The sequence below is a fragment of the Artemia sp. Qi Xiang Cuo genome, chromosome 9, assembly GCF_049724085.1.
Source record: "Artemia sp. Qi Xiang Cuo chromosome 9, ASM4972408v1, whole genome shotgun sequence".
Lineage (NCBI taxonomy): Eukaryota > Metazoa > Arthropoda > Branchiopoda > Anostraca > Artemiidae > Artemia > Artemia sp. Qi Xiang Cuo.
This window is the reverse complement of record NC_142802.1, coordinates 31,640,704-31,652,735: the sequence shown is the minus strand read 5'-3', so window position 1 is coordinate 31,652,735 and position 12,032 is coordinate 31,640,704. Positions and strand designations below refer to the sequence as shown.

The 12,032-nt window shown below is 37.7% G+C and overlaps 1 protein-coding gene across 2 annotated transcripts in view; it reads right to left on the bottom strand.

Moving 5' to 3' along the window:
* Cdk9 (Cyclin-dependent kinase 9) overlaps positions 1–12,032 on the bottom strand; it is a 37,054-nt gene that overhangs the window by 23,530 nt on the left and 1,492 nt on the right. For both annotated transcript variants that reach the window (XM_089093992.1, XM_089093993.1), the window contains exons 2-4: positions 3,209–3,384; positions 2,400–2,481; positions 475–565 (exon numbers count right to left, since the gene is read on the bottom strand). In XM_089093992.1, the coding sequence (XP_088950118.1) occupies positions 475–565; positions 2,400–2,481; positions 3,209–3,327 (292 nt within the window). In that variant the 5' untranslated portion in view covers positions 3,328–3,384. The remainder of the gene's footprint in view (positions 1–474; positions 566–2,399; positions 2,482–3,208; positions 3,385–12,032) is intronic.

Sequence of the window (12,032 nt, the reverse complement as noted above, 5' to 3'; positions counted from 1 at the left end):
TCATGCAACATCAATTTCAAACCAAAAATACGTTTTTGGCCATAATTATTGACTCATCAATAAAGACGTAATACGCAGAGAGGCGGAGCCAAGCGAAACTAAACTAGTGTCACATAGTAACTGAAAACTCATAGCGTCGTCCCCAAAACGACGGGTATTTGACATTTTCATACTTTTGCAAGAATGAGAAAGTGAGGGTTTGGAAGCTTTTCATGGGAATGTTTTTTTTGTTTTTTTTTTATTCAGACGAGAAGAATCTTTTAAAAAATTAGAGCGCATAGCAGAATAATATGGCTCCCATTCAGTAAATTCTACGCCAAATTATATCAGATATTCTTAATGATGTAGAGATATACTTTCAGGTGCACCCAGTGAAACACTAGATGACTCTTTTTCGTACAATCGCTCATTTTTGAAAATAAAACAACAAAAAACAAGAAACACCCTCTGGTTTGGGCACAACGATATGCTTACCTTTAGTTCTGCATATTTCAATCAAATTGACTACATTTTCATGATTGAGCAGTTGTAAGATTCGTATCTCTCGAAGTGCTGTTATCGGAAACTGAAAGGAAAAATGAGAAACGTTAAACAATACGACGTTGAGCTAATGGAATTTTCTCCGTCTTCCTTCCTAAAAAGGAGAAAAAATCTTTGAACACCAGTTACATTTGTGTCTGTGACAATGAAAAGAACAAAAATAGAATATTTAAGTTTAATATGGCATCCAAATATGCAATGAAATAAGAGTGATTGTTAATAACCCATGTTTATAGACGTGGATAGGTTAACTTTAATAGATTATAGTTTATCCTACCCTAGTTCAACCTCACTTTAGCCCTTTTTCTGTCTTTAAATGACCAGGTTAACAGCGGATTGAGTCTTCTGGTTACCAGAACTGAACATGAATGTCAATCTGTTGTCAGCCTGAATAGTTCAAATCTAAATTCGATCACCCGAGATCTAAATAAAATGCAAAAAGTGGACCACCTTGACTTGAATATGGTTCCAGACTAAAAACGCTAAACCATAAATTCGATACAAATTTTCACTTGACCTATTCAAGACCCTTGTTAATGGAAATAACGTCGGCAACAAGTATATTACAGTCAAACGTACTTGCTACCAAATACTCTTTTTTCTTGATCGAGTCGACGCAAAATCGCTGACTCAGTATAGAGCTACGCGGCTCCAAAGTATTCTTTTTTCCTGTCAACTTTGTGCGGAACTGATGATAACAGAAGTTATCATTAACAAGGGGAGTCACTTGAATCGAATTGAATTTTTAGTGCCTTTTTGCTGGTCTAAAGTTGTCAAAGGGCAATGCACTCGTTTTTTCCCCCGAGCGTCCCGATACCCCCCCCCCCCCATTACATTGGCCTTGGTCTCCAGGGAGAAGGGCTAATCCACGCGGCAGCGGAGGTGGGCCTCAAACTATACAATTGACTAATGCTTCACGGTTACATTTTAGTAGGAAAAGGGTAGGAATTTACCTTTTTAGCCAGGTTTAAGCGGCGAATTGACTTGGCGAAAAAATAAATCATGTCCTGAACTAGTATAAAAACGAGACAGCCTTTACTGAGTGTAAAACCCATCAAGTCCAAGCTAAAATACTCTGGTGATGCAGTGCAAAACTGACTCAATGCAAAAATGATCTAAGTATAAGCTAGCATGTCCCTGTCTAGGTGAACAAGCCTATTTTGATTTTACCCAGCCCAAAAACAAAGAGAGGATGTCAAATATATTTGGTATTACAGGGAAAAAAAATAAAGCAATTAAAACTTGGCAGAAATAGTTTTTTTTTGCTTTGAAGATTAGGAACGTAAAAATAATTAAAATAACAGTGAGTAACTGTATAACACAGCTTCATATTTGCTTTTAATGTATGAAAGTGGGCAGAGTAGTATTTTGCTAGAGATGCTGAAACCTTTTTTCCCTGTGCAATTTCACTGTCTGCTATGTAGTAAATACGCCTTCACAAAAAAAGCAAAAAAGGATAAATTTCTAATAAAACAAAGGGTCCACACCCCCCTGGAGAAGCAGGAAAAAACTACTTCCGAATAATTAAACAATTAAATGACACGCAGAATCTTTGCAAAAATACTGTAGCCTATTCTTACATGGGGGGGGGGGGGTAAGTTGGCATATTGTATTACCCAATTTAGAAGGTTAAAAACTTACGATTGCTGCACCAGAAAAATAATTCTCAATTTAAGGCTCATTTTGTCAAAAATAGGCAACTCTCCTAGGTTTTGGGTGTGACCGTATTTCTCCTATTTTAGAGGAAGTTCACATGCTTAAAAAAATATCAAGCTTTAAAATTAATAGCCTAAGCAATAAAGCGCATAAGACAAATCTTTGCTTCTTTTGAATATTTGTAGGGATTCTGAAAAACTTACCCCTTCCTTTTCATTTTCCATCAAAACTTTCTTGAGGGCAACAATTTTCTTTGTTTTCTTATGTCTTGCCTTGAATACTTCTCTAGAAAAAAAGCAAGAAATATTACAAGCACTAAAAGTGAAAATGATGATAGATAATAAACATCTAAGTCCCAGGACTATAGAATGAAAGCACAAGGTCAAGTTTGATTCAAATACTACCTAAGAGGGGGAGGATACCCTCCCCCCTAAAAATAATTATTTTAGCCTGTTTTTGTCTATTTTTATAGTGGGGCCCTTTAGACAAGGGATGCATTTAGGAGAAGGTCTAGCCCCCCCCCCCCCCCCATAAAGTTTGAAAACTCAGAATTTTTTTTATAAAAATAGGAGTTTTTTTTTTCAAAATGGGGCAAGAATAGGGATTTCTTCAGTGTTGTCCATTTCCAGAAGAATTCTTAGTCAAACCTTTCTGAAATCATTTGTTCAAGCTTTTCTTCATTGCATAATATTTCAAGGTTTGCAAGTAGGAAAGAAGATGGAGCAGCAACTCGAAAACTTCTTGAGCGTTGAATCTTACTGCAGGTTCACTCCTTAAAAAAAAATCAACACCATAACAGCCTTCAAGGTTCAAGAGAGGTGATTATTCTGAAAGAGGGGATGCAGGAACTTGAAAACACCCTTTTGGGCTTTAATTATGGCTGCATCAATTGATAATAGTTTCGGTGACTAGGGTCAATCAGAGCAGGACTTCCAAAGAAGTCATTCTCTCTTAACATTAAAGAAATATCTAATATGGAGTGTTATAAAAATGTGCCAACACAATAGCTTACCCAAAAGTACCTTGTCCAATTTTTGCCATTCTTTCATATTTTGCTACATCTTCGCAGAATGGAAAGTCCAAATCTTCTATAAACTTATAACTATCCTTTCCTGGGAGAGGTTGACTCATATTTGAATAATGTAGCCTCAAACTCTGGAAGTCAAACAGATTTCACAAGGCTTGTTCCTAGAAAAAAGAAATAACCTCAGAAAAATTTTCTCTATAGAGGTCCATCTAACTACTCCAGAAAAGATAATTTTAATCAATACACCTTCTTAATGTTCTTCTGCTCCCAGAATAAGAAGCCATCAGTTACTCAAATTGCTTTTGTATGACATTTTTTTTTTATTTGTTGATGTTATTCAGATCAAACTTGCCATGTTCAAGTACTTTATTCGTTTTTTGAGCACTAAGTGCATTGACTGATATTGTAGTTATTATCAACATCTCTCCTAATAATGTAACTATATATTAACTGAATCAGTTTGTTATATACAATCAAAACTATCTATGTTGCTTTTTTTTCTTCTTGTCTTTTTCTTTAGTATTATACATATGCATATATTTTGTGGTGCAAAGCATTTTGCTTTATGCTATATAGATAAATAAAGTAAAGCTTTGATAAAGAGTATGAAATATCAATTAAGTGTTGCTGAGATGGGAAAATTCTAATAAGAATTTAAACAGCATTTTCTTTAAAATTATAAATGGAGCTCCTAATTATTTGAAATTTGACCTATTAAAGAATTTCACATATAAAAATTTATAATTTTCACCTTCTTATAGAGGACCTTGGACGTAATACGGTAAAAATATTTCCCTCGTTTTCTCATGGCAACATTGTGAGCTATTCAGGTACAACTACGATTACTATAACAAGTATGATGCAGTTACATTTCACAAAGTCACAGCAATTACGACCTCATTCTGTCACCACTCAGATTATTAAAAGATTCCAAAACTATGCAGATTTTAGGTTGGTTCTATGTGGTTGTTAAACTGATCTCTTATCAGTTTAAATACTCTCTTTTTAACTCAACATAAAATAGTATCCCAAAGCCATGCTTTTTGTGGACTTTACTGGTTGTATTATGTTTTAACTGTTTTGTGTTATGTTTTGAAGTTATCTTTTGTCAACAGCTGGTTCATATAGTAAATGAAAAAAAAAACAACAAGAAAAACAGCAAGGTTATGAAAACAGCAGTTTTGAAGTTTCTATGACAACGCCTTCTATAAAAACCGTATATGCCCCCAGGGCATAACTTAAAACCCTTGCCCTGAGGGCTGTGGGGGAGTGTCCTCCTCAAAAATATATTTTCTATCTGGAAATCAACTATGCTGAACGAAATGGCTATCTCAAATTTTGATTGGATGTTTTTGGGGGAATGATGGATGTGGGGGGAGGGGGCTAGTTGATTTCCAATCACTTTTGACTATTAAAAAGGGTACTAGCCCTTTGAATTTCCAATTGAATGAGCCTGTTCTGAAGTTTATACAACACCGCCTTCTATAAAAATCCTTATATGCCCCAAGGGTATAACTTAAAACTCTTGACCTGAGGGTTGTGGGGGAGTGTCCTCCTCAAAAATATATTTTCTTTCCGGAAATCAACTACGCTGAACAAAATGACTCTTTCAAAATTTTTACTGGATGTGTTTGGGGAAATGATGGGTGTGGGGGGCTAGTTGCCCTCCAATAAATTTCAACCATTGCAAATGTCACTAGCTCTCCGAATATCCAACTAATTGAGCCCTTTTGAAGTTTCTACGATAAGGCTTTCAATAAAACTTTATATGCCCCCTGGGCATAACTTACAACCCTTGCACTGAGGGCTCTGAGGGGGTTATCATCCTAAAAGACAAAATTTCCAGAACTTTCAACTACATTGAAAAAAATTGATATCTCAAAATTTTAATTCGATGTATTCGGGAAAATGGTGGGGGTGAGAGGGGCGTTAGTCGCTATCCAATCACTTTCAACTATTGAAAAAGGCACTAGCCCTTTCAATTCCCAATTGAATGAGCCCTTTTGAAGTTTCTACAACAACGCTTTCAATAAAACTTTATATGCCCCCAGGGCATAAATTACAAACCTTGCCCTGAGGGCTGTCAGGGGAGGGGTTATCATCCTTAAAGACCTAATTTCCAAAACTTTCAACTATGTTGAATAAAATAGATATCTTAAAATTTTGATTCGATGTGTTTGTAGATATTGTGGGCGTGAGACGGCAGCTTATTGCCCTCGAATCGCTGTTAACTATTAAACAGGGCACTAGCCCTTTTAATATTCAATCAAATGAGACCTTTTTCAAGTTTCTACGGCGAAGATTGCAATAAAAACCTTATATGCCCCTAGGGCATAACTTATAATCCTTGCCCTGAGGGTTGTGGGGGAGTGTCCTCCTCAAAAATATATTTTCTATCAGGAAATCAACTACCCTGAACAAAATGGCTATCTCAAAATTTTTATTGGATGTGTTTGGGGGAATGATGGGTGTGAGGGGGGGGGGCTAGTTGCCCTCCAATCACTTTCGACTATCAAAAAGGGCACTAGCCCTTTGAATTTCCAGTCGAATAAGCTTTTATTGAAGTTTCTACAACACCTTCTTTAAAAACCTTATATACCCCCAGGGCATAACTTAAAACCCTTGCCCTGAGGAATGTGGGTGAGTGTTCTCCTCAAAAACATATTTTCTACCAGGAAATCAACTATGCTGAACAAAAGGCTATCTCAAAATTTTGATTGGATGTGTTTGGGGGAATGAAAGGCGTGGGGGGCGGCTAATTGCCCTCCCATCACTTTTGACAATTAAAAAGGGTACTAACCCTTTGAATTTCCAATCAAAAGAACCTGTTTTGAAGTTTCTACGACAACGCCTTCTATAAGAACCTTATATGCCCCCAGGGTTAAAACCCTTGCCCTGATGGTTGTGGGGGAGTGTCCTCCTCAGAAACATATTTTCTATCTGAACAAGATGGTTATCTCAAAATTTTGATTGGATGTGTTTGGGAGAATGATGGGCGTGCGAGAGGGGAGGCTAGTTGCTCTCCAATCGCTTTTGACTATTAAAAAGGGTATTAGCCCTTTGAATTTCCAATCGAATGAACCTGTTTTGAAGTTTCTATGACAACGCCTTCTACAAAAACCTTATATGCCCCCAGGCCATAACTTAAAAACCTTGCCCTGAGGGTTGTGAGGGAGTGTCCTTCTCAAAAACATATCTTCTATCTGGAAAACGACTATGCTGAACAAAATGGCTATCTGTTTTGATTAGATGTGTTTGGGGGAATGATGGGGGTGGGGGGGGGCTAGTTGCCCTCCAATCACTTTCGACTATTAAAAAGGGCACTAGCCCTATGAATTTCCAATAGAATGAGCCTGTTTTGAACTTTCTACAACAACACCTTCTATAAAAGGGCATAAGTTAAAACCCTTGCCCTGAGGGTTGTGGGGGAGTGTCCTCCTCAAAAATATATTTTCTATCGGGAAATCAACTATGCTGAACAAAACGGCTATCTAAAAATTTTGATTGGTTGTTTTTGGGGGAATGATGGGCGTGGGGGGGGGGGCTAGTGGCCCTCCAATCACTTTCGACTATTAAAAAGGGCTCAAGTCCTTTGAATTTCCAATCGAATGAGCCTCTTTTGAAGTTTCTAATACAACGCCTTCTATAAAAACCTTATATACCCCCAGGGCATAACTTAAAAACCTTGCCCTGAGGGTTGTGGGGGAGTGTCCTCCTCAAAACAATATTTTCTATCAGGAAATCAACTACGCTGAACAAAATAGCTATCTCAAAATTTTAATTGGATGTATTTGGGGGAATGATGGGTGTGGTCGTGGGGGGGGGGGCTAGTTGCCCTCCAATCACTTTCAACTATTAAAGAGGGTACTAGCCCTTTGAATTTCCAATCGAATGAGCCTGTTTTGAAGTTTCTACGACAAGGCCTTCTATAAAAACCTTATTAGCCCCCAGGTCATAACTTAAAAACCTTGCCCTGAGGGTTGTGGGGGAGGTCCTGCTCAAAAACATATTTTCTATCTGAAAATCAACTTTGCTGAACAAAATGGCTATCTCAAAATTTTGATTGGATGTGTTAGGGGGAATGATTGGCATGGGGGGGGGGGCTAGTTGCCCTCCAATCACTTTTGACGATTAAAAAGGACACTAGCCACTCCAATTTCCAATCGAATGAGCCCTTTTCGAAGTTTCTACAACGACTCCTTCGATAAAAAGTTCCCAGGTATGGAAAAAAAACACATTGCGCCCATATTGTTCTTATATGCCCCCAGGGCATAACTTAAAACCCTTGCCCTGAGGGTTGTGGGGGAGTGTCCTCCTCAAAAACATATTTTCTATCTGGAAATCAACTACGCTGAACAAAATGGCTATCACAACATTTTGATTCGAGGTGTTTCGGGGACTAATGGGCGCGGGGGGGGGGCTAGTTGCCCTCCAATCACTTTCGACTATTAAAAAGGGCACTAGCCACTCTAATTCCCAATCGAATGAGCCCTTTTCGAAGTTTTTACGACGACTCCTTTGATAGAAAGTGCCTGGGTATGGAGAAAAAACCAAACCAAAAAAAAAAAAAACACATTGTGCCCACATCATTCTTTACTAAGGCAGCGCTAGTGCGCTGCCTATGATATGTGGATAGACTCAGTCCATTGTGTCATCAGCCCATACCACTCTATTTTTAGACTTATTGTTCCTACTTGCTTAATTCGATCATTTAAAATTAAATTAACCACTTTACTAACCCATCAAAATTTTATGAAAATCCATCTATATTTGGAGTTGGAACTAAAACCCATATGCCTTCCCAAGGCCAGAAAAAAATTTGCACTTTATTGAAAAAATACAAATGAATGTGCATTGTCAGTTTAATATACATATACTGATATTTAGTAATCAAAATTTTAATATTAGTTGATTTATTAAAGTTGAAAAAGTAAAATCATTTATATTTTTTCAGTAAAACGCAAATATTGTCCTGGCCCTCAGATGGCATAGGGCTTTTGCACCCAACTTATGTTAATTTCTGCTCGTTTTGCGTTTGAATCAGTTATTTATTGTAATTTCTGTTCGTTTTGGGTTTCATTTATTTATCGATGCTGATTTGTGGTTGTTCCATGCTTGGTAGATTATTTGATTTTATTTTTGCTGATTTTTTGTTTAATGGAGTTCTTTACTTTTCTTTGAAAAGCTTATTTTCTGGAAAAAAATTTTTCTAATTAATATAGGCTACTGACAGATCAAATTGAAAACTGATAAAGGTTGCACTTTTTCTGTCCTTCAACTTGTATATCTAGAGGTTTCAAACTGCCTGACAAGCTTAATATTTTGTCTGTAGAAATGATTAATATTTACCAAGTGTTTTTGTATATTAAGTTGAACAATACAATTTTCAAGATGTTTTGACTCTCTGTCAGTGATAACAGTGAGAGGAAAAAGTATTAACACAATCTTGAATCATCTCTGGTGGCACAAAAGTAAATACTGTACTTTTTAAGCAGAATTTGGTTGATCCATCAAATTATAGCAAATAAAATGTATATGAGGATGTCACCCATTTCTTGCCTAAAATATCATGTCCAGCATGAAATATAAAGAATTTTAATTTTCATGCAGCAGTAGGTAATTTATCAGCTCTGCCTTGGGCTTGCATGATATCTGTGTCTGCAATAGGATTTTTCTTAGAAGTGTGAAATTATATGATGTATTGTAATAATTGTGTGCAAGTTGTAGCAATTCTAACTGTTTTAGGAGTGAATGTGGTGGTCTGATAAAAGTTGCTACGAGGGGCGTTCAAAAAGTTCGTTGAACTGCATACAAAACTTTAATTCATAAATAAAAAACCATCACTACTTTTCAATATAGTATCCCCTAACTTCAACGCACTTAGACCACCGATGCTCAAGTGCCGCAATTCCAGCATGGAAGAAGTCTTGTCACTGGGAATTGAACCACTGATCCACGGCGGATATCAGCCCCTCATTGTCATCAAAACGCTTTCCACGAAGGTCGAACTTCATGGCAAAAAACAGGTGGAAGTTGCTTGGGGCCAGACCCGGACTGTAGGGTGGGTGAGCCAACTGTTTGAAGCCCATCTGATTGATTGTGGCTTGTGCCACGCGGCTCTTGTGCACCAGCGCATTGTCATGAAGAAGGAGAACACCACAAGTCAGCATTCCTTGCCTCTTTGTCTTGATTGTCTGGCGCAACTTAACCATCAGATCCAAGTAATAGGCACCAGTGCTGGTAGACCTTCTGGGCAAGTAGTTGATTAGCAGGAGACCTTTTGAATCCCAGAAGACTGATGCCATCACCTTGCCTACAGAGGACTGGGTCTGAAACTTCCTTGGATGCAGCAAGTCACTGTGTTTCCACTGCATGGAGGCAATCTTGCTCTCAGGGTCCCAGTGGTGTACCCAGTGTGTCCAGTCACAAGTTGCAAATAGAAGTTTTCTAGGTCTCTCCTATAGAGCTTGAGAAGATGTGAACTGAGCTACATCTGCTGCTGTTGATCTTGCACTTGAAGATTTCAAGGCACCCATCTGGCAGACACTTTGGAGAGATGAAGATGGTCATGAAGAATGTTGAAACTGCTCCCTTCAAAAATGCCAACTTTGGTTGCAACTTCTTTGACCTTTAAATGATGATCAGCCATGAGAAGGTCTTCCACACGCCGGATGACCTCTGGGGTCGTCATCACTTCCAAAGGTCGACTGGACCTTGGGTCGTCTTCCAGGGATTGATGGCCCTGCTTGAACTCTGTGGCCCATTTGGCGACCATGGAATACTTGGGAGCATCTTGCTGGTACGCCTTGGCCACCCGATCTGTAATTTATCTAGCCAAAGAACCTTCTTTGACAAGGAATTTGACCACTGCTCTATACTTGATCAGTGATGAATCCATTTCTACAGTGATTCAACAACTTTGGAGTCTTCTTATACCTGAATGGACAAAGCAAAATGAACAATTTTCAGGCTGTGAATATCATTTACCTAGATAAGCATGCATGCAGGGTTAGAACTTTTTTTTTCATTTCTAAGTGTTCTGTTCTACGAACTTATTGAACATCCCTCATAGACTAGGGAGAAAAACTGTTTTTTGCCAAGATTCAAGAAAAAAATCCTTTGAATTAATTTCTTCCATGCTGAAAGTAGAAGTCATCTGTGAAAGCCCCCATTTAACAACTGGCCTGTTTGGCGAAATTTTATAGTATTTTAGTTTTTGAAAAACATCCACTGTTTGTGGATAAGATTGAAATGTACATGACAGAGCTAGTTCATCCTCCAATAATATCAAAATCAACAACAACAAAACAAATCACTTCTTCAGAACTAAACAGTTTATGTATTGTATGCCAAGTGTTAACTTGGCATACAATAAAAATGTTTCAAATAAAAATGAGAACTAGGTATGCACTGACAACTTAGGCAATATTCAACTGCAGACCTAGCTTGGTATTTTGATGAACTACTTGATGTCGAATTGGGATAAATTCTCCTGAAAAACAAGCGGTTTTGCCTGTCACAGTAAAGGCAGTAAAGGCTCAATGTGCATTTTGATGCTGTCTCTGTTAAATGTATAAACTTGATCCATCCTCATGAATGGCCCAAGTCTCTTCAAGTGGAGTATCTTGTCTGGTCTTCCTCCTGTGGAATGATCTTCTCAACTGAGTAGGTGAGAATTTCTCTGCTTTTCCCTAAAACACAAGGTCTTAGCCATCAGTTTCTATGTCTTTATAGATGATGTGTCCCACAATTTAAACATGTGTGCTTTCCTCATCCAAGTCACTTAGATGGAGCTCTTCTTCCATATCACTCTGACTACTATCTATGCTGTCAAAAGTCAAGGCTTGTTTTTCCTTTTTTAGTAATATTTGCCTTCTTGTTTCTCTCCTTTTTCTTTTCTTTGGCTTTTTCTGTTCCTTTCATCTATTGGGTTTTTAAGGTGTGTCAGTGGCTACAATGTCATTAGTGCCTATGAAGTTGGTAGTATTTTTCTTTTAGGGTAGGGGGACACATAGATGTTTCTACTAGTAAACCTGAATATTAATATGGAAATTTGCCTGGTTTAGACAGACCCTTGATTTTAGAAGAATTACAACTTGGAGGAGCTGATTCTACATGATCAAAGACAGTACCATCAGAAATTCTTCATTTGAAAAAATGTCAAAGCTGAAGGGATAGACTCCAGAAACCCTAAAACCAGACTGAATATTCTGTGGTATCAAAGCTAGTAGAAAAGTACTACCACAACAGCTCTCCAGTAGAATCAACTTTGATGAACTGACCAGAATTTTAAGCATCCCCACATTACTAGCTCCAGGGCTGTACCCAGGATTTTTTTTTTTTAAGGGGGTTTTACTAAAACAATATTTTTTTTGGGAGGGAGATTACACAAAAAAAAAAATGCATACAATATTTGTTTATATCCATTTTTGTGATGTTTTTACAAATCAAACAAACGTTTTTTCTTGGGGGGAGGGGGGTTGAAACCACCCTACCCCTCCCCCTCTGGGTATGACCTTCAATATTTCTATTTTAGTGAGAATTTGGTGCTCAAAAAACAAAAATCATCCAAGGACTGTAACTTTTGACTTGTGTGTGGTGGAAATGTAAGGACTACAATCCCATTTGATTTAGCATCTTCTAGTAATGCCAGACTAAAATAGTTCACACAATTATGCTTGTTCAAAAGGATCTTGGGGGCAAGACTATATTGTGTGACTTTGAAAAATGTTTTAAAAATTCAGTACAGTTTCAGCTGTCATCAATCAACTTTAGAAACAACAGCTTTTGTGTCAGTATGTGCACCAGA